At 41.3% G+C, this 23,659-nt stretch overlaps 2 protein-coding genes and 1 long non-coding RNA gene across 6 annotated transcripts in view; 2 read left to right on the forward strand and 1 right to left on the reverse strand.

Moving 5' to 3' along the window:
- Positions 1–11,956, forward strand: part of LOC139421734 (methyltransferase-like protein 22) — a 57,731-nt gene extending 45,775 nt beyond the window's left edge. Inside the window, exon 12 of the mRNA XM_071172854.1 lies at positions 11,842–11,956. Coding sequence (XP_071028955.1) covers positions 11,842–11,874 — 33 coding nt within the window. The 3' untranslated portion in view covers positions 11,875–11,956. The remainder of the gene's footprint in view (positions 1–11,841) is intronic.
- A 40-nt stretch (positions 11,957–11,996) lies between these two features.
- LOC139421745 (uncharacterized) lies at positions 11,997–12,663 on the reverse strand. The gene is made up of 3 exons (XR_011635678.1): positions 12,591–12,663; positions 12,353–12,412; positions 11,997–12,013 (listed from the first exon to the last, which is right to left on the reverse strand). It is a non-coding gene; the product is annotated as an uncharacterized lncRNA (long non-coding RNA).
- A 4,681-nt stretch (positions 12,664–17,344) lies between these two features.
- LOC139421733 (4-aminobutyrate aminotransferase) overlaps positions 17,345–23,659 on the forward strand; it is a 59,924-nt gene continuing 53,609 nt past the window's right edge. The window contains exon 1 of one of the 4 annotated variants that reach the window (XR_011635673.1): positions 17,345–18,059. The gene's annotated coding sequence lies outside the window, so the exon portion shown is untranslated. The remainder of the gene's footprint in view (positions 18,060–23,659) is intronic. The other 3 variants (XM_071172851.1, XR_011635672.1, XR_011635674.1) reach the window with 3 other exon arrangements.

Raw genomic sequence — 23,659 nt, forward strand, 5'->3', positions numbered from 1 at the left:
CTATATCCTAAACCCAACAGTATGTTTTTAGTACTATATCCTAAACCCCTATCCAACAGTATGTTTCTAGTACTGTATCCTAAACCCAACAGTATGTTTTTAGTACTATATCCTAAACCCCTATCCAACAGTATGTTTCTAGTACTATATCCTAAACCCCTATCCAACAGTATGTTTCTAGTACTATATCCTAAACCCCTATCCAACAGCATGTTTCTAGTACTATATCCTAAACCCAACAGAATGTTTCTAGTACTATATCCTAAACCCAACAGAATGTTTCTAGTACTATATCCTAAACCCAACAGTATGTTTCTAGAACTATATCCTAAACCCCTATCCAACAGAATGTTTCTAGTACTATATCCTAAACCCAACAGAATGTTTCTAGTACTATATCCTAAACCCAACAGTATGTTTCTAGTACTATATCCTAAACCCCTATCCAACAGTATGTTTCTAGTACTATATCCTAAACCCCTACCCAACAGTATGTTTCTAGAACTATATCCTAAACCCCTATCCAACAGTATGTTTCTAGTACTATATCCTAAACCCCTATCCAACAGTATGTTTCTAGTACTATATCCTAAACCCCTATCCAACAGTATGTTTCTAGTACTGTATCCTAAACCCCTATCCAACAGTATGTTTCTAGTACTATATCCTAAACCCCTATCCAACAGTATGTTTCTAGTACTATATCCTAAACCCCTATCCAACAGTATGTTTCTAGTACTATATCCTAAACCCAACAGTATGTTTTTAGTACTATATCCTAAACCCAACAGTATGTTTTTAGTACTGTATCCTAAACCCCTATCCAACAGAATGTTTCTAGTACTATATCCTAAACCCCTATCCAACAGTATGTTTCTAGTACTATATCCTAAACCCAACAGTATGTTTCTAGTACTATATCCTAAACCCAACAGTATGTTTCTAGTACTATATCCTAAACCCCTATCCAACAGTATGTTTCTAGTACTATATCCTAAACCCCTATCCAACAGTATGTTTCTAGTACTATATCCTAAACCCCTATCCAACAGTATGTTTCTAGTACTATATCCTAAACCCAACAGAATGTTTCTAGTGCTATATCCTAAACCCCTATCCAACAGTATGTTTCTAGTACTATATCCTAAACCCAACAGAATGTTTCTAGTACTATATCCTAAACCCCTATCCAACAGCATGTTTCTAGTACTATATCCTAAACCCCTATCCAACAGTATGTTTCTAGTACTATATCCTAAACCCCTATCCAACAATATGTTTCTAGTACTATATCCTAAACCCCTATCCAACAGTATGTTTCTAGTACTATATCCTAAACCCAACAGTATGTTTCTAGTACTATATCCTAAACCCAACAGTATGTTTTTAGTACTATATCCTAAACCCCTATCCAACAGTATGTTTCTAGTACTATATCCTAAACCCAACAGTATGTTTTTAGTACTATATCCTAAACCCCTATCCAACAGTATGTTTCTAGTACTGTATCCTAAACCCAACAGTATGTTTTTAGTACTATATCCTAAACCCCTATCCAACAGTATGTTTCTAGTACTATATCCTAAACCCCTATCCAACAGTATGTTTCTAGTACTATATCCTAAACCCCTATCCAACAGCATGTTTCTAGTACTATATCCTAAACCCAACAGAATGTTTCTAGTACTATATCCTAAACCCAACAGAATGTTTCTAGTACTATATCCTAAACCCAACAGTATGTTTCTAGAACTATATCCTAAACCCCTATCCAACAGAATGTTTCTAGTACTATATCCTAAACCCAACAGAATGTTTCTAGTACTATATCCTAAACCCAACAGTATGTTTCTAGTACTATATCCTAAACCCCTATCCAACAGTATGTTTCTAGTACTATATCCTAAACCCCTACCCAACAGTATGTTTCTAGAACTATATCCTAAACCCCTATCCAACAGTATGTTTCTAGTACTATATCCTAAACCCCTATCCAACAGTATGTTTCTAGTACTATATCCTAAACGCCTATCCAACAGTGTGTTTCTAGTACTATATCCTAAACCCAACAGTATGTTTCTAGTACTATATCCTAAACCCAACAGTATGTTTCTAGTACTATATCCTAAACCCAACAGTATGTTTCTCGTACTATATCCTAAACCCAACAGTATGTTTCTAGTACTATATCCTAAACCCCTATCCAACAGTATGTTTTTAGTACTATATCCTAAACCCCTATCCAACAGTATGTTTCTAGAACTATATCCTAAACCCCTATCCAACAGTATGTTACTAGTACTATATCCTAAACCCCTATCCAACAGTATGTTTCTAGTACTATATCCTAAACCCAACAGTATGTTTCTAGTACTATGTCCTAAACCCAACTGAATGTTTCTAGTACTGTATCCTAAACCCCTATCCAACAGTATGTTTCTAGTACTATATCCTAAACCCAACAGTATGTTTCTAGTACTATATCCTAAACCCCTATCCAACAGTATGTTTCTAGTACTATATCCTAAACCCCTATCCAACAGTATGTTTCTAGTACTATATCCTAAACCCAACAGTATGTTTCTAGTACTATATCCTAAACCCAACAGTATGTTTCTAGTACTATATCCTAAACCCAACAGAATGTTTATAGTACTATATCCTAAACCCAACAGTATGTTTCTAGTACTATATCCTAAACCCAACAGTATGTTTCTAGTACTATGTCCTAAACCCAACTGAATGTTTCTAGTACTGTATCCTAAACCCCTATCCAACAGTATGTTTCTAGTACTATATCCTAAACGCAACAGTATGTTTTTAGTACTATATCCTAAACCCAACAGTATGTTTCTAGTACTATATCCTAAACCCAACAGAATGTTTCTAGTACTATATCCTAAACCCAACTGAATGTTTCTAGTACTGTATCCTAAACCCCTATCCAACAGTATGTTTCTAGTACTATATCCTAAACCCAACAGTATGTTTTTAGTACTATATCCTAAACCCAACAGTATGTTTCTAGTACTATATCCTAAACCCAACAGAATGTTTCTAGTACTATATCCTAAACCCCTATCCAACAGTATGTTTCTAGAACTATATCCTAAACCCAACAGTATGTTTCTAGTACTATATCCTAAACCCAACATAATGTTTCTAGTACTATATCCTAAACCCCTATTCAACAGTGTGTTTCTAGTACTATATCCTAAACCCAACAGTATGTTTCTAGAACTATATCCTAAACCCCTATCCAACAGTATGTTTCTTGTACTATATCCTAAACCCAACAGAATGTTTCTAGTACTATATCCTAAACCCAACAGTATGTTTTTAGTACTGTATCCTAAACCCCTATCCAACAGTATGTTTCTAGTACTATATCCTAAACCCCTATCCAACAGTATGTTTCTAGTACTATATCCTAAACCCAACAGTATGTTTCTAGTACTATATCCTAAACCCCTATCCAACAGTATGTTTCTAGTACTATATCCTAAACCCAACAGTATGTTTCTAGTACTATATCCTAAACCCCTATCCAACAGTATGTTTCTAGTACTATATCCTAAACCCCTATCCAACAGTATGTTTCTAGTACTGTATCCTAAACCCCTATCCAACAGTATGTTTCTAGTACTATATCCTAAACCCCTATCCAACAGTATGTTTCTAGTACTATATCCTAAACCCCTATCCAACAGTATGTTTCTAGTACTATATCCTAAACCCAACAGTATGTTTTTAGTACTATATCCTAAACCCAACAGTATGTTTTTAGTACTGTATCCTAAACCCCTATCCAACAGAATGTTTCTAGTACTATATCCTAAACCCCTATCCAACAGTATGTTTCTAGTACTATATCCTAAACCCAACAGTATGTTTCTAGTACTATATCCTAAACCCAACAGTATGTTTCTAGTACTATATCCTAAACCCAACAGTATGTTTCTAGTACTATATCCTAAACCCTTATCCAACAGTATGTTTCTAGTACTATATCCTAAACCCCTATCCAACAGTATGTTTCTAGTACTATATCCTAAACCCAACAGAATGTTTCTAGTGCTATATCCTAAACCCCTATCCAACAGTATGTTTCTAGTACTATATCCTAAACCCAACAGAATGTTTCTAGTACTATATCCTAAACCCCTATCCAACAGCATGTTTCTAGTACTATATCCTAAACCCCTATCCAACAGTATGTTTCTAGTACTATATCCTAAACCCCTATCCAACAATATGTTTCTAGTACTATATCCTAAACCCCTATCCAACAGTATGTTTCTAGTACTATATCCTAAACCCAACAGTATGTTTCTAGTACTATATCCTAAACCCAACAGTATGTTTTTAGTACTATATCCTAAACCCCTATCCAACAGTATGTTTCTAGTACTATATCCTAAACCCAACAGTATGTTTTTAGTACTATATCCTAAACCCCTATCCAACAGTATGTTTCTAGTACTGTATCCTAAACCCAACAGTATGTTTTTAGTACTATATCCTAAACCCCTATCCAACAGTATGTTTCTAGTACTATATCCTAAACCCCTATCCAACAGTATGTTTCTAGTACTATATCCTAAACCCCTATCCAACAGCATGTTTCTAGTACTATATCCTAAACCCAACAGAATGTTTCTAGTACTATATCCTAAACCCAACAGAATGTTTCTAGTACTATATCCTAAACCCAACAGTATGTTTCTAGAACTATATCCTAAACCCCTATCCAACAGAATGTTTCTAGTACTATATCCTAAACCCAACAGAATGTTTCTAGTACTATATCCTAAACCCAACAGTATGTTTCTAGTACTATATCCTAAACCCCTATCCAACAGTATGTTTCTAGTACTATATCCTAAACCCCTACCCAACAGTATGTTTCTAGAACTATATCCTAAACCCCTATCCAACAGTATGTTTCTAGTACTGTATCCTAAACCCAACAGAATGTTTCTAGTACTATATCCTAAACCCCTATCCAACTGAATGTTTCTAGAACTATATCCTAAACCCAACAGTATGTTTCTAGAACTATATCCTAAACCCCTATCCAACTGAATGTTTCTAGTACTATATCCTAAACCCAACAGTATGTTTCTAGTACTATATCCTAAACCCAACAGTATGTTTCTAGTACTATATCCTAAACCCCTATCCAAAAGTATGTTTCTAGTACTATATCCTAAACCCCTATCCAACTGAATGTTTCTAGAACTATATCCTAAACCCAACAGTATGTTTCTAGAACTATATCCTAAACCCCTATCCAACTGAATGTTTCTAGTACTATATCCTAAACCCAACAGTATGTTTCTAGTACTGTATCCTAAACCCCTATCCAACAGTATGTTTCTAGTACTGTATCCTAAACCCAACAGAATGTTTCTAGTACTATATCCTAAACCCAACAGTATGTTTCTAGTACTATATCCTAAACCCAACAGTATGTTTCTAGTACTATATCCTAAACCCAACAGAATGTTTCTAGTACTATATCCTAAACCCAACAGTATGTTTCTAGTACTATATCCTAAACCCCTATCCAACAGTATGTTTCTAGTACTATATCCTAAACCCCTATTCAACAGTATGTTTCTAGTACTATATCCTAAACCCCTATCCAACAGTATGTTTCTAGTACTATATCCTAAACCCAACAGTATGTTTCTAGTACTATATCCTAAACCCAACAGTATGTTTCTAGTACTATATCCTAAACCCAACAGAATGTTTCTAGTACTATATCCTAAACCCCTATCCAACAGTGTGTTTCTAGTACTATATCCTAAACCCAACAGAATGTTTCTAGTACTATATCCTAAACCCAACTGAATGTTTCTAGTACTATATCCTAAACCCCTATCCAACAGTATGTTTCTAGTACTATATCCTAAACCCCTATCCAACAGTATGTTTCTAGTACTATATCCTAAACCCAACAGAATGTTTCTAGTACTATATCCTAAACCCAACAGTATGTTTCTAGTACTATATCCTAAACCCAACAGTATGTTTCTAGTACTATATCCTAAACCCAACAGTATGTTTCTAGTACTATATCCTAAACCCAACAGTATGTTTCTAGTACTATATCCTAAACCCCTATCCAACAGTATGTTTCTAGTACTATATCCTAAACCCAACTGAATGTTTCTAGTACTGTATCCTAAACCCCTATCCAACAGTATGTTTCTAGTACTATATCCTAAACCCCTATCCAACAGTATGTTTCTAGTACTATATCCTAAACCCCTATCCAACAGTATGTTTCTAGTACTATATCCTAAACCCCTATCCAACAGTATGTTTCTAGCACTATATCCTAAACCCAACAGAATGTTTCTAGTACTATATCCTAAACCCAACAGTATGTTTCTAGTACTATATCCTAAACCCCTATCCAACAGTATGTTTCTAGTACTATATCCTAAACCCCTATCCAACAGTATGTTTCTAGTACTATATCCTAAACCCCTATCCAACAGAATGTTTCTAGTACTATATCCTAAACCCCTATCCAACAGTATGTTTCTAGTACTATATCCTAAACCCAACAGAATGTTTCTAGTACTATATCCTAAACCCAACAGTATGTTTCTAGTACTATATCCTAAACCCAACAGTAGGTTTTTAGTACTGTATCCTAAACCCCTATCCAACAGTATGTTTCTAGTACTATATCCTAAACCCCTATCCAACAGTATGTTTCTAGTACTATATCCTAAACCCCTATCCAACAGTATGTTTCTAGTACTATATCCTAAACCCAACAGTATGTTTTTAGTACTATATCCTAAACCCAACAGTATGTTTCTAGTACTATATCCTAAACCCAACAGTATGTTTCTAGTACTATATCCTACACCCCTATACAACAGTATGTTTCTAGTACTATATCCTAAACCCAACAGTATGTTTTTAGTACTATATCCTAAACCCAACAGTATGTTTCTAGTACTATATCCTAAACCCAACAGTATGTTTCTAGTACTATATCCTAAACCCCTATCCAACAGTATGTTTCTAGTACTATATCCTAAACCCAACAGTATGTTTCTAGTACTATATCCTAAACCCAACAGTATGTTTCTAGTACTATATCCTAAACCCAACAGTATGTTTCTAGTACTATATCCTAAACCCCTATCCAACAGTATGTTTCTAGTACTATATCCTAAACCCAACTGAATGTTTCTAGTACTGTATCCTAAACCCCTATCCAACAGTATGTTTCTAGTACTATATCCTAAACCCCTATCCAACAGTATGTTTCTAGTACTATATCCTAAACCCCTATCCAACAGTATGTTTCTAGTACTATATCCTAAACCCCTATCCAACAGTATGTTTCTAGCACTATATCCTAAACCCAACAGAATGTTTCTAGTACTATATCCTAAACCCAACAGTATGTTTCTAGTACTATATCCTAAACCCCTATCCAACAGTATGTTTCTAGTACTATATCCTAAACCCCGATCCAACAGTATGTTTCTAGTACTATATCCTAAACCCCTATCCAACAGAATGTTTCTAGTACTATATCCTAAACCCCTATCCAACAGTATGTTTCTAGTACTATATCCTAAACCCAACAGAATGTTTCTAGTACTATATCCTAAACCCAACAGTATGTTTCTAGTACTATATCCTAAACCCAACAGTATGTTTTTAGTACTGTATCCTAAACCCCTATCCAACAGTATGTTTCTAGTACTATATCCTAAACCCCTATCCAACAGTATGTTTCTAGTACTATATCCTAAACCCCTATCCAACAGTATGTTTCTAGTACTATATCCTAAACCCAACAGTATGTTTTTAGTACTATATCCTAAACCCAACAGTATGTTTCTAGTACTATATCCTAAACCCAACAGTATGTTTCTAGTACTATATCCTACACCCCTATACAACAGTATGTTTCTAGTACTATATCCTAAACCCAACAGTATGTTTTTAGTACTATATCCTAAACCCAACAGTATGTTTCTAGTACTATATCCTAAACCCAACAGTATGTTTCTAGTACTATATCCTAAACCCCTATCCAACAGTATGTTTCTAGTACTATATTCTAAACCCAACAGTATGTTTCTAGTACTATATCCTAAACCCAACAGTATGTTTCTAGTACTATATCCTAAACCCAACAGTATGTTTCTAGTACTATATCCTAAACCCCTATCCAACAGTATGTTTCTAGTACTATATCCTAAACCCAACTGAATGTTTCTAGTACTGTATCCTAAACCCCTATCCAACAGTATGTTTCTAGTACTATATCCTAAACCCCTATCCAACAGTATGTTTCTAGTACTATATCCTAAACCCCTATCCAACAGTATGTTTCTAGTACTATATCCTAAACCCCTATCCAACAGTATGTTTCTAGCACTATATCCTAAACCCAACAGAATGTTTCTAGTACTATATCCTAAACCCAACAGTATGTTTCTAGTACTATATCCTAAACCCCTATCCAACAGTATGTTTCTAGTACTATATCCTAAACCCCTATCCAACAGTATGTTTCTAGTACTATATCCTAAACCCCTATCCAACAGAATGTTTCTAGTACTATATCCTAAACCCCTATCCAACAGTATGTTTCTAGTACTATATCCTAAACCCAACAGAATGTTTCTAGTACTATATCCTAAACCCAACAGTATGTTTCTAGTACTATATCCTAAACCCCTATCCAAAAGTATGTTTCTAGTACTATATCCTAAACCCCTATCCAACTGAATGTTTCTAGAACTATATCCTAAACCCAACAGTATGTTTCTAGAACTATATCCTAAACCCCTATCCAACTGAATGTTTCTAGTACTATATCCTAAACCCAACAGTATGTTTCTAGTACTGTATCCTAAACCCCTATCCAACAGTATGTTTCTAGTACTGTATCCTAAACCCAACAGAATGTTTCTAGTACTATATCCTAAACCCAACAGTATGTTTCTAGTACTATATCCTAAACCCAACAGTATGTTTCTAGTACTATATCCTAAACCCAACAGAATGTTTCTAGTACTATATCCTAAACCCAACAGTATGTTTCTAGTACTATATCCTAAACCCCTATCCAACAGTATGTTTCTAGTACTATATCCTAAACCCCTATTCAACAGTATGTTTCTAGTACTATATCCTAAACCCCTATCCAACAGTATGTTTCTAGTACTATATCCTAAACCCAACAGTATGTTTCTAGTACTATATCCTAAACCCAACAGAATGTTTCTAGTACTATATCCTAAACCCCTATCCAACAGTGTGTTTCTAGTACTATATCCTAAACCCAACAGAATGTTTCTAGTACTATATCCTAAACCCAACTGAATGTTTCTAGTACTATATCCTAAACCCCTATCCAACAGTATGTTTCTAGTACTATATCCTAAACCCCTATCCAACAGTATGTTTCTAGTACTATATCCTAAACCCAACAGAATGTTTCTAGTACTATATCCTAAACCCAACAGTATGTTTCTAGTACTATATCCTAAACCCAACAGTATGTTTCTAGTACTATATCCTAAACCCAACAGTATGTTTCTAGTACTATATCCTAAACCCAACAGTATGTTTCTAGTACTATATCCTAAACCCCTATCCAACAGTATGTTTCTAGTACTATATCCTAAACCCAACTGAATGTTTCTAGTACTGTATCCTAAACCCCTATCCAACAGTATGTTTCTAGTACTATATCCTAAACCCCTATCCAACAGTATGTTTCTAGTACTATATCCTAAACCCCTATCCAACAGTATGTTTCTAGTACTATATCCTAAACCCCTATCCAACAGTATGTTTCTAGCACTATATCCTAAACCCAACAGAATGTTTCTAGTACTATATCCTAAACCCAACAGTATGTTTCTAGTACTATATCCTAAACCCCTATCCAACAGTATGTTTCTAGTACTATATCCTAAACCCCTATCCAACAGTATGTTTCTAGTACTATATCCTAAACCCCTATCCAACAGAATGTTTCTAGTACTATATCCTAAACCCCTATCCAACAGTATGTTTCTAGTACTATATCCTAAACCCAACAGAATGTTTCTAGTACTATATCCTAAACCCAACAGTATGTTTCTAGTACTATATCCTAAACCCAACAGTATGTTTTTAGTACTGTATCCTAAACCCCTATCCAACAGTATGTTTCTAGTACTATATCCTAAACCCCTATCCAACAGTATGTTTCTAGTACTATATCCTAAACCCCTATCCAACAGTATGTTTCTAGTACTATATCCTAAACCCAACAGTATGTTTTTAGTACTATATCCTAAACCCAACAGTATGTTTCTAGTACTATATCCTAAACCCAACAGTATGTTTCTAGTACTATATCCTACACCCCTATACAACAGTATGTTTCTAGTACTATATCCTAAACCCAACAGTATGTTTTTAGTACTATATCCTAAACCCAACAGTATGTTTCTAGTACTATATCCTAAACCCAACAGTATGTTTCTAGTACTATATCCTAAACCCCTATCCAACAGTATGTTTCTAGTACTATATCCTAAACCCAACAGTATGTTTCTAGTACTATATCCTAAACCCAACAGTATGTTTCTAGTACTATATCCTAAACCCCTATCCAACAGTATGTTTCTAGTACTATGTCCTAAACCCAACAGAATGTTTCTAGTACTATATCCTAAACCCCTATCCAACAGTATGTTTCTAGTACTATATCCTAAACCCAACAGTATGTTTCTAGTACTATATCCTAAACCCCTATCCAACAGTATGTTTCTAGTACTATATCCTAAACCCAACAGTATGTTTTTAGTACTATATCCTAAACCCAACAGTATGTTTCTAGTACTATATCCTAAACCCAACAGTATGTTTCTAGTACTATATCCTAAACCCCTATCCAACAGTATGTTTCTAGTACTATATCCTAAACCCCTATCCAACAGTATGTTTCTAGAACTATATCCTAAACCCAACAGTATGTTTTTAGTAATGTATCCTAAACCCCTATCCAACAGTATGTTTCTAGTACTATATCCTAAACCCAACAGTATGTTTCTAGTACTATATCCTAAACCCAACAGAATGTTTCTAGTACTATATCCTAAACCCCTATCCAACAGTATGTTTCTAGTACTATATCCTAAACCCAACAGAATGTTTCTAGTACTATATCCTAAACCCAACAGAATGTTTCTAGTACTATATCCTAAACCCAACAGAATGTTTCTAGTACTATATCCTAAACCCCTATCCAAAACTATGTTTCCAGCACTGTTGAGGCATGACCCCCTCACTGGCCAATCAGAACGTGTTGTAGGTTTGTTGAGGCATGACCCCCTCACTGGCCAATCAGAACGTGTTGTAGGTGTGTTGAGGCATGACCCCTTCACTGGCCAATCAGAACGTGTTGTAGGTGTGTTGAGGCATGACCCCCTCACTGGCCAATCAGAACGTGTTGTAGGTGTGTTGAGGCATGACCCGTTCACTGGCCAATCAGAACGTGTTGTAGGTGTGTTGAGGCATGACCCCCTCACTGGCCAATCAGAACGTGTTGTAGGTGTGTTGAGGCATGACCCCCTCACTGGCCAATCGGAACGTGTTGTAGGTGTGTTGAGGCATGACCCCCTCACTGGCCAATCAGAACGTGTTGTAGGTGTGTTGAGGCATGACCCCCTCACTGGCCAATCAGAACGTGCTCCAGGGCTAAATACGTGGTTGCTTCAAGTTGGGTATTTACAGTCTTTTATATATTGCGTTGTCATCAACTCCAATTCCAATGTTAGACTTTCTCTTTTTCAGGAGTTGTGGAAAGTGACAGCGGTGCCTGTCTAACCCTCTGAGGAGCTGACCTGCTCCTAGACCTGCTCCTAGACCTGCTCCTAGACCTGCTCCTAGACCTGCTCCTAGACCTGCTCCTTAGACCTGCTCCTAGACCTGCTCCTAGACCTGCTCCTTAGACCTGCTCCTTGACCTGCTCCTAGACCTGCTCCTTAGACCTGCTCCTTAGACCTGCTCCTTAGACCTGCTCCTTAGACCTGCTCCTTAGACCTGCTCCTTAGACCTGCTCCTTAGACCTGCTCCTAGACCTGCTCCTAGACCTGCTCCTAGACCTGCTCCTTAGACCTGCTCCTTAGACCTGCTCCTTGACCTGCTCCTAGACCTGCTCCTTAGACCTGCTCCTTAGACCTGCTCCAAGACCTGCTCCTTGACCTGCTCCTAGACCTGCTCCTTTGACCTGCTCCTTAGACCTGCTCCTTAGACCTGCTCCAAGACCTGCTCCTTGACCTGCTCCTAGACCTGCTCCTTTGACCTGCTCCTAGACCTGCTCCTAGACCTGCTCCTAGACCTGCTCCTAGACCTGCTCCTTGACCTGCTCCTTGACCTGCTCCTTGACCTGCTCCTAGACCTGCTCCTAGACCTGCTCCTAGACCTGCTCCTTGACCTGCTCCTTGACCTGCTCCTAGACCTGCTCCTAGACCTGCTCCATGGAGTTTTCTGATCTTAGACCTGCTCCTAGACCTGCTCCATGGAGTTTTCTGATCTTAGACCTGCTCCTAGACCTGCTCCATGGAGTTTTCTGATCTTAGACCTGCTCCTAGACCTGCTCCATGGAGTTTTCTGATCTTAGACCTGCTCCTAGACCTGCTCCATGGAGTTTTCTGATCTTAGACCTGCTCCTGGTGTTTTCGGAGCCTCTTGTGGTCAGTGTTGAGAAGGTATTGATAAAACATATAGATTATTTAGTGAACTAATAGCAGTCATTTCAATCAGGGCAGCTGGACAGCACTGAACAAAGACACTAGGAATGATCTCTGTAAATGAACTCACTTGTTAAATAAGATGTTTTTAAGCTCAGACCAGGGGTTGTGATATATATATATATTCACTATATTCTCATTTACTTGCTGTTGGATTGATGTGAACCGGTAAAATGGGACAGCCCCATAGCCTCTGAATGTTTTGTTCCGATGTAAATGATGAGTGATCAGGTCAAACACTGACCTGGGATGCATCCCAAATGGTATCCTATCCTCAATATAGTGCACTACTTTAGACCAGAGCCCTATGGACCCTGGTCTAGAGCCATATGGACCCTGGTCTAGAGCCCTATGGACCCTGGTCTAGAGCCCTGTGGACCCTGGTCTAGAGCCCTATGGACCCTGAACCAGAGCCCTATGGACCCTGAACCAGAGCCCTATGGACCCTGAACCAGAGCCCTATGGACCCTGGACCAGAGCCCTATGGACCCTGGACCAGAGCCCTATGGACCCTGAACCAGAGCCCTATGGACCCTGAACCAGAGCCCTATGGACCCTGAACCAGAGCCCTGTGGACCCTGGTCTACAGCCCTGTGGACCCTGGTCTACAGCCCTGTGGACCCTGGTCTAGAGCCCTGTGGACCCTGGTCTAGAGCCCTGTGGACCCTGGTCTAGAGCCCTGTGGACCCTGGTCTAGAGCCCTGTGGACCCTGGTCTAGAGCCCTATGGACCCTGGTCTAGAGCCCTGTGGACCCTGGTCTAGAGCCCTGTGGACCCTGGTCTAGAGCCCTGTGGACCCTGGTCTAAAATAGTGCACTATATAGGGACCTATAGAGTCAAATCAAATCAAATCAAATGGACAAGAGTGCACTATATAGGGACCTATAGAGTCCTATGGAACACTACCTTAATGTCTGTTTATAACTTATAAGACATTATTAAATAGCTTGTTAACAATTGAGTAAATAAACTGTTTATCAATCAGTATTTCTAAGTTCATATATTTAATAAAATAAACTACCTAATAATGTTTATAAGAGCTTTATAAGCAGACATATAGTGTTAATGATGTGTGTATATTGATACAAGACCACGGCACTGTTTATTTCACAATTATACACATCTTTTGATTCAAAATGACTAAATAAAATACAAGTTATTGATTTATTTCAACAACAGAAAAATGTCTTTATTAGAATTTGTGAACTTTGATTCATACCGTCTTAAAGGAGCATTCTGGGATTGAAACAACAACCAAGCTGCCACCCGGCCTCTTTTTCATGTCAACAGCTGAGGAATGGGGCCACTCTCAAGTTCATAGACGCAGCTACGACTGACCATCAGGCAGGGTAGCCTAGTGGTTAGAGCGTTCGACTAGTAACCGGAAGGTTGAGAGATCAAACCCCCGAGCTGACAAGGTACAAATCTGTCGTTCTGCCCCTGAACAGGCAGTTAACCCACTGTTCCCAGGCCGTCATTGTAAATAAGAATCTGTTCTTAACTGACTTGCCTGGTTAAATAAAGAATAATGGTTTTAACTGTGTTTTCAGGCGATACGGTGTTTGCTTACAATGACATTCTTTACACACAGTGGAGGATAACAAGCTTGTGTTTGGGGTTCTGATCCGGTAAGACAGTTTAATTAAGCTCCTCAGTCATAAGTGTTATCCGTCAATATACACAGTACGCTCCAAAAGTATTGGGACAGTGACACGTTTTGTTGTTGTTGTTTTGTCTCTGTACTCCCAACACTTTGGGATTTGAAATGATACAAGGACTACAAGGTTAAAGGTCAGACTGTCAGCTTTAATTTGAGTGTATTTTCATCCATATCAGGTGAACCATTTAGAAATGACAGCGCTTGTTGTAAATAGTCCCCCCCCCCCCCCCCCAATTTTAGGGGACAGGAAGTATTGGGACAGATCCACTGGCGTATTAAAGTATTAAACAGTGTTTAAAAGTATTTGGGCCCATATTCATAGCACCCAATGACTACATCAAACTTGTAAATCCTATAAATACGAATGGAATGTTTCTAAACATGGATGTTACCATGGTTATGTGGATGTTACCGTGGTTACAGATCATCCTGAATGAACCATGAATATTAATGAGTGAGGAAGTTGGAGACATACATATCATACCCCCCTCCCCCCCCCCCTCCCCAAAAAAAGGAATGATAACTTCCTGTTACCATGTGTGTGTTCTGTACATAGGACTAATCAAACTAGAAACTGAAACAAGTTGCAGGGTTTTAGTTGAGCCACTAGATAGGAGGATGTTCCAATAATATAACCCTGGTAAGACAAATGCATTGGACTCGTTTGTCAGCATCCTGTTGTGAAATGGAAGTGTTTGATTCTAGAAATGAACCAGTGCAATGCCCCAGAGTGACCTGCAGGGGGAGCTCTGTGTGTTCTGTACAGAGATGAACCAATGCCATACCCCAGAGTGACCTGCAGGAGGAGCTCTGTGTGTTCTGTACTGAGATTAACCAATGCCATACCCCAGAGTGACCTGCAGGGGGAGCTATGTGTGTTCTGTACAGAGATGAACCAATGCCATGCCCCAGAGTGACCTGCAGGGGGAGCTCTGTGTGTTCTGTACAGAAATGAACTAAAGCCATACCCCAGAGTAACCAGCAGAGGGAGCTCTGTGTTCCTGTCTTAAGTTATAGTTGATGTTTGCAGGCTGTCTATTCCTCTAGTGTATTTGTATTTATTATGGATCCCCATTAGTTCCTGCCAAGGCAGCAGCTACTCTTCCTGGGGTTTATTATGGATCCCCATTAGTTCCTGCCAAGGCAGCAGCTACTCTTCCTGGGGTTTATTATGGATCCCCATTAGTTCCTGCCAAGGCAGCAGCTACTCTTCCTGGGGTTTATTATGGATCCTCATTAGTTCCTGTCAAGGCAGCAGCTACTCTTCCTGGGGTTTATTATGGATCCCCATTAGTTCCTGCCAAGGCAGCAGCTACTCTTCCTGGGGTTTAGCCTTTTGGTTAGAGCCTGTTGTAAGTAAGCATTTCACTGTAAGGTCTACTACACCATGTGACAAATAAACTTTGATTTGATTTGACCTGCTTTTTAAATCTGTTTTTACTGCTGCATCAGTTACTTGATGTGGAATAGAGTTCCATGTAGTCATTGCTCTATGTAGTTCTGTGGAATAGAGTTCCATGTAGTCATGGCTCTATGTAGTACTGTGGAATAGAGTTCCATGTAGTCATGGCTCTATGTAGTTCTGTGGAATAGAGTTCCATGTAGTCATGGCTCTATGTAGTACTGTGGAATAGAGTTCCATGTAGTCATGGCGCTATGTAGTACTGTGGAATAGAGTTCCATGTAGTCATGGCTCTATGTAGTACTGTGGAATAGAGTTCCATGTAGTCATGGCTCTATGTAGTACTGTGGAATAGAGTTCCATGTAGTCATGGCTGTATGTAGTACTGTGGAATAGAGTTCCGTGTAGTCATGGCTCTATGTAGTACTGTGGAATAGAGTTCCATGTAGTCATGGCTCTATGTGGTACTGTGGAACAGAGTTCCATGTAGTCATGGCTCTATGTAGTACTGTGGAATAGAGTTCCATGTAGTCATGACTCTATGTAGTACTGTGGAATAGAGTTCCATGTAGTCATGGCTCTATGTAGTTCTGTGGAATAGAGTTCCATGTAGTCATGGCTCTATGTAGTACTGTGGAATAGAGTTCCATGTAGTTATGGCTCTATGTAGTACTGTGGAATAGAGTTCCATGTAGTCATGGCTCTATGTAGTTCTGTGGAATAGAGTTCCATGTAGTCATGGCTCTGTGGCACTGTGGAATAGAGTTCCATGTAGTCATGGCTCTATGAAGTACTGTGGAATAGAGTTCCATGTAGTCATGGCTCTGTAGTACTGTGGAATAGAGTTCCATGTAGTCATGGCTCTGTGGCACTGTGGAATAGAGTTCCATGTAGTCATGGCTCTATGAAGTACTGTGGAATAGAGTTCCATGTAGTCATGGCTCTGTAGTACTGTGGAATAGAGTTCCATGTAGTCATGGCTCTGTAGTACTGTGGAATAGAGTTCCATGTAGTCAGAATTTTATTTGTACTTATTTAACCTTTATTTAACAAGGCAAGTCAGTTAAGAACACATTCTTATTTACAATGACGGCCTACCAAAAGGCCTCCTGCAGGGGATGGGAGCTGGGATTAAAAATAAATTAAATGAAATTAAATGAAATATATCACAAAACACACATCACGACAAGAGAGACAACACAACACTGCATAGAGACCTAATACGACAACATAGCATGGCAGCAACACATGACAACAACATGGTAGCAACACATGACAGACAACAACATGGTACAAACATTATTGTGCACAGCCAACAGCACAAAGGGCAAGAAGGTAGAGACAACAATAGATCACATAAAGCAGCCACAACTGTCAGTAAGAGTATCCATGACTGAATCTTTGAATAAAGAGATTGAGATTAAAACTGTTCAGTTTGAGTGTTTGTTGCAGCTCGTTCCGGTCGCTAGCTGCAGCGAACTGAAAAGAGGAGCGACCCAGGGATGTGTGTGCTTTGGGGACCTTTAACAGAATGTGACTGGCAGAACGTGTGGGGGATGAGGGCTGCAGTAGATGTCGGGAGAGTGAAGCCTAGGGTGTCATCTGAAAAGCTGTCAATAGGCTACTGTAGCCAGTCACTTATTCGGAAAATGTTGATACGCGTCATGAATGATTGACTAGGAGCAAAGGTATTTCGGTCACATAGGTCTTTATCCATGCCTATCAGTCATTTAAACTAGGTTGTTATACGGCATGCTCTCTGAGACTCTGACATAATCCGTGTATGAGTCCAATATAACGTTTCCTAGTTGTATCATTGAGTGGATCGTGTTTAGCCAGTCCGCTACATTGACACTGTTCTGTCAAACTGATACTTCGTGAACGTAGATGTCGTGATTCGCTTCGATGAATCGTCTGGAGTTCCGCTGAACTGTGAAGTCACGTCGCTCATTGGCCAGTATTAGTTCCTTTTGACTACTTCGGCTTCTGCTATTGGCTGAGCCGCAGTCAGCCTGCCCGTGGACCCGCCTCCTCCCAGCAAAACGGACAGATTCTGATTGATCATTTAAAGGCAGTCTTTCTGTTCATCCTTCCAGTGCGCGTCTCCACCGTTTTTACACAAAGTGTTTCAGCCAGCCAGTCTTATCGCACGACCCAAGCGGACACCAAGTTCCCAGCGGTACCGGGTGAAGCCTCGGTGAGTTCCCCTATGCGCTGTCATCTGTCTGTGTCTCTCGCTCTCTCTCTCTCTCTCACACACACACACACACACACACACACACAAACCACCAAATAACTCACACACTAGGACGCACACACTAGGACGCACAGACATGTGACATATCGAACCCACCGCGCTAGCTGTTATATGGCTCATAAAGACGCTTTTCAATCGTCTATGCAAGACACATCTGCACTTAGTTAGCAATGACTTTGGACACTTTCTGTCTTGACGTGCGCGCGTTCGCCTATATTCTAGTTAGCAATACAATACAAAACAATACAGTAGAGTAGGTAGTAGGTATTCTAGCTAGTGAACAGGTCAACGGCGCCGCCAGATAGGCCACTAGTCTATGTAACGTCACTACACTGTAGCGCTGCGGTCCTAATGCAGCCTAGAGATTAGATGGTCATTTCGCATTGTGTCGCTTTTTATTCTGCCTTTTTAGTAGTCTGCTGCAGACAGACAGACAGACTCAATTCTTCTTGCCTGTTCTCTGCGGAAGGGATCCAGACTGATCCAGTCGGAACCGGTTCGTGATGCACTAGGCCACAGTTGTTGTGCAACAGCGCAGTGCTCTTCTGATAGCGCCCAGTGGCAGGCAGTTTATTCTGGTTCTAAAAGCAGCTAGGATTGATTTGCATAACAAAAGCCGGTAACACTTTTACTTTACGGATACCTATTATCTCTTAGTCCGGAGCTTGCAGGTATAGTCCCGTATAATTAATAACAAGAACTACTTGTATGGCATCTCTGTGTAATGCATCATGATGTGGTTACAATGCATCGTAAGGATGTCAATAGGACAAGTTGTGCTTTAGACAGGGAACAGGTGTCATTAGGGACTCTGATGTTTTTGAACCTGTCAGGTTACTATAGGTCACAGCCTAGACCATGTGGGTGGCGATGTTGTTGTGGGATCACTGGCTCCGTGGAGGCTTCCGTACAAAACCACTTCAACTTCTGACAGCATGGATGTGTTCCCAAATGGCACCTTGCCTATTCCCTATTTTAGTGCACTAATTTAGCCTCATAGGCCCTGGTCAAAAGTAGTGCACTATATAGGGAATAGGGTGCCATTGGAAATGCACACCATATCTCTTACAAATTAACCAGCGCTCTCCAAGTCCTTAGAGAGACAGATGGGGACAGACTGTGTGGGAAGGCTAGAATAGAGTAGACTGACCTTCCCAGGGTTGGGCTGGAGGAACTGAGTTGAACCTGCAGTGCTGTTGATCTAGCACCTTTTACAGAGAGTCATGTAACGTCAATGTTACACAATGATCACAACACCGGAGACACCACTCTGAGAGCTCTGTCTTTATGTGGGGGGGGGGGGGGGACAATGATCACAACACCGTAGACACCACTCTGAGAGCTCTGTCTTTATGGGGGGGGGGGGGGGACAATGATCACAACACCGGAGACACCACTCTGAGAGCTCTGTCTTTATGGGAGGGGGGGGGGGGGGGGACAATGATCACAACATCGTAGCCACCACTCTGAGAGCTCTGTCTTTATGGGGGGGGGGGGGGGGGGGGACAATGATCACAACACCGTAGACACCACTCTGAGAGCTCTGTCTTTATGGGGGGGGGGGGGCTTCAGTTTCAATGAAATATCTTACTCTCTCTCTGTGTGTGTTGTCAAACCTCTCTGTTCAGTATCACAGGTTATGAAGATCTCACTCACTCACTCACACACACACACACACACACACACACACACACACACACACACACACACACACACACACACACACACTCTCTCTGTGTTGTCAAACCTCTCTGTTCAGTATTACTATCTGCAGTGTTCCATAATAATAACCCCCACCCCACTGTAGCAGTGATTACACAACACTAGAGTTACTGTGTCAGTGGTCTCTCCCATGATTACACAACACTAGAGTTACTGTGTCAGTGGTCGCTCCCATGATTACACAACACTAGAGTTACTGTGTCAGTGGTCTCTCCCAGGACCGTTCCTATAGTTACAGTGACCTCTCCCAGGACCGTTCCTATAGTTACAGTGACCTCCCCCAGGACCGTTCCTATAGTTACAGTGACCTCTCCCAGGACCGTTCCTATAGTTACAGTGAACTCTCCCAGGACCGTTCCTATAGTTACAGTGACCTCTCCCAGGACCGTTCCTATAGTTACAGTGACCTCTCCCAGGACCGTTCCTATAGTTACAGTGGTCTCTCCCAGGACCGTTCCTATAGTTACAGTGATCTCCCCCAGGACCGTTCCTATAGTTACAGTGACCTCTCCCAGGACCGTTCCTATAGTTACAGTGAACTCTCCCAGGACCGTTCCTATAGTTACAGTGACCTCTCCCAGGACCGTTCCTATAGTTACAGTGGTCTCTCCCAGGACCGTTCCTATAGTTACAGTGACCTCTCCCAGGACCGTTCCTATAGTTACAGTGGTCTCTCCCAGGACCGTTCCTATAGTTACAGTGACATCTCCCAGGACCGTTCCTATAGTTACAGTGGTCTCTCCCAGGACCGTTCCTATAGTTACAGTGACCTCCCCCAGGACCGTTCCTATAGTTACAGTGACCTCCCCCAGGACCGTTCCTATAGTTACAGTGACCTCTCCCAGAACCGTTCCTATAGTTACAGTGGTCTCTCCCAGGACTGTTCCTATAGTTACAGTGACCTCTCCCAGGACCGTTCCTATAGTTACAGTGACCTCTCCCAGGACCGTTCCTATAGTTACTGGTTGTTGTTGTTGTCCAATCCATCACATTTAATTTTATAAAGCCCTTTTCTTACATCCGGAGTTATCACAAAGTGCTTAACAGGTGGTTGTTGTGTTAATCTCCGCCACAGGGGATTAGGGTGGAGTGGTGTGGTCCTGTGGCGTGGCGTTTAGCTAGTTGAGCGAATTGGAGAGAACTAACCTTTTAACAGCAGCTTTCCTCATCACCACGGTTTGTGTTTTGAAGGACAAGCCTCAACCCAGAAACATCCGTGTGTGTGTGTGTGTGTGTGTGTGTGTGTGTGTGTGTGTGTGTGTGTGTGTGTGTGTGTGTGTGGCCTCATTTGCATCATTTTGCATTCCAACTCTTGCACAAGCCCAGTCTGAGTTACAGCAGTCGACTTGATTGTGTTTTGGATCATTGTCTTGCTGCATAAACCAGCTGTGCTTCGTCTTCAGCTCAAAGACAGCTGGCCTGATATTCTCCTGTAGAATTCTCTGATACAGAGCAGTATACATGGTCCCCCCCCCCCCCCCCCCTCAGAATTACACTGACTGACTACCTGATTGTTATGATCATTTAACCTCTGACCTTTAGGCTGCACAGCGCCAACGCTAAAAGTGACAGTTGAATATAGTTCCATGACATCATCTTTGGCACGGCCCCTGTGGAGGTACTGCAACATCTATACATCCGACGTCTATTCAGATCTACTGAGGCAGAACAGGACAGAGGGAGAGTGCAGGGTGTATGAAAAGCCTGTGCTAGTTAACCTATTTCTGAGAGGCCAGATACATTATTCCTCTACTGTAGTTCCTGTTATGTCATGTCGTTTGACTAGTATACACTCTCTGGTGCTGAAGTCCACAGGACAGACAGTCTCTGGTGCTGAAGTCCACAGGACAGACAGTCTCTGGTGCTGAAGTCCACAGGACAGACAGTGTCTGGTGCTGAAGTCCACAGGACAGACAGTCTCTGGTGCTGAAGTCCACAGGACAGACAGTCTCTGGTGCTGAAGTGCACAGGACAGACAGTCTCTGGTGCTGAAGTCCACAGGACAGACAGTGAGCGTCTCTGGTACTGAAGTCTACGGTGATCAGTCCAGTACAGGCAGCCTGTCCTACAGTGTTCAGTCCTGTACAGTCAGCCTGTCCTACAGTCAGCCTGTCCTACAGTGTTCAGTCCTATACAGTCAGCCTGTCCTACAGTGTTCAGTCCTATACAGTCAGCCAGTCCTACAGTGTTCAGTCCTTTACAGTCAGCCTTGCCTACAGTGTTCAGTCCTGTACAGTCAGCCTGTCCTTCAGTGTTCAGTCCTTTACAGTCAGCCTGTCCTACAGTGTTCAGTCCTCTACAGTCAGCCTGTCCTACAGTGTTCAGTCCTCTACAGTCAGACTGTCCTACAGTGTTCAGTCCTGTACAGTCAGCCTGTCCTACAGTGTTCAGTCCTATACAGTCAGCCTGTCCTACAGTGTTCAGTCCTACAGTGTTCAGTCCTGTACAGTCAGCCTGTCCTACAGTGTTCAGTCCTCTACAGTCAGCCTGTTCTACAGTGTTCAGTCCTGTACAGTCAGCCTGTCCTACAGTGTTCAGTCCTATACAGTCAGCCTGTCCTACAGTGTTCAGTCCTCTACAGTCAGCCTGTCCTACAGTGTTCAGTCCTCTACAGTCAGCCTGTCCTATACAGTCAGCCTGTCCTACAGTGTTCAGTCCTTTACAGTCAGCCTGTCCTACAGGGTTCAGTCCTTTACAGTCAGCCTGTCCTACAGTGTTCAGTCCTATACAGTCAGCCTGTCCTACAGTGTTCAGTCCTCTACAGTCAGCCTGTCCTACAGTGTTCAGTCCTGTACAGTCAGCCTGTCCTACAGTGTTCAGTCCTATACAGTCAGCCTGTCATACAGTGTTCAGTCCTACAGTGTTCAGTCCTTTACAGTCAGCCTGTCCTATTGTGTTCAGTCCTATACAGTCAGCCTGTCCTACAGTGTTCAGTCCTATACAGTCAGCCTGTCCTACAGTGTTCAGTCCTATACAGTCAGCCTGTCCTACAGTGTTCAGTCCTACAGTGTTCAGTCCTTTACAGTCAGCCATTCATACAGTGTTCAGTACTTTACAGACAGCCTGTCCTACAGTGTTCAGTCCTTTACAGTCAGCCTGTCCTACAGTGTTCAGTCCTATGCAGTCAGCCTGTCCTACAGTATTCAGTCCTATACAGTCAGCCTGTCCTACAGTGTTCAGTCCTACAGTGTTCAGTCCTATACAGTCAGCCTGTCCTACAGTGTTCAGTCCTTTACAGTCAGCCTGTCCTACAGTATTCAGTCCTATACAGTCAGCCTGTCCTACAGGGTTCAGTCCTATACAATCAGCCTGTCCTACAGTGTTAAGTCCTATACAGTCAGCCTGTCCTATACAGTCAGCCTGTCCTACAGTGTTCAGTCCTGTACAGTCAGCCTGTCCTATCTTCAGTCCTGTACAGTCAGCCTGTCCTACAGTGTTCAGTCCTGTACAGTCAGCCTGTCCTATGTTCAGTCCTGTACAGTCAGCCTGTCCTACAGTGTTCAGTCCTCTACAGTCAGCCTGTCCTACAGTGTTCAGTCCTGTACAGTCAGCCGTCCTATGTTCAGTCCTATACAGTCAGCCTGTCCTACAGTGTTCAGTCCTGTACAGTCAGCCTGTCCTACAGTGTTCAGTCCTGTACAGTCAGCCTGTCCTACAGTGTTCAGTCCTGTACAGTCAGCCGTCCTATGTTCAGTCCTATACAGTCAGCCTGTCCTACAGTGTTCAGTCCTGTACAGTCAGCCTGTCCTACAGTGTTCAGTCCTCTACAGTCAGCCTGTCCTACAGTGTTCAGTCCTATACAGGTAGCCTGTCCTACA

This window comes from Oncorhynchus clarkii, chromosome 12 (genome assembly GCF_045791955.1).
Source record: "Oncorhynchus clarkii lewisi isolate Uvic-CL-2024 chromosome 12, UVic_Ocla_1.0, whole genome shotgun sequence".
Classification (NCBI taxonomy): domain Eukaryota; kingdom Metazoa; phylum Chordata; class Actinopteri; order Salmoniformes; family Salmonidae; genus Oncorhynchus; species Oncorhynchus clarkii.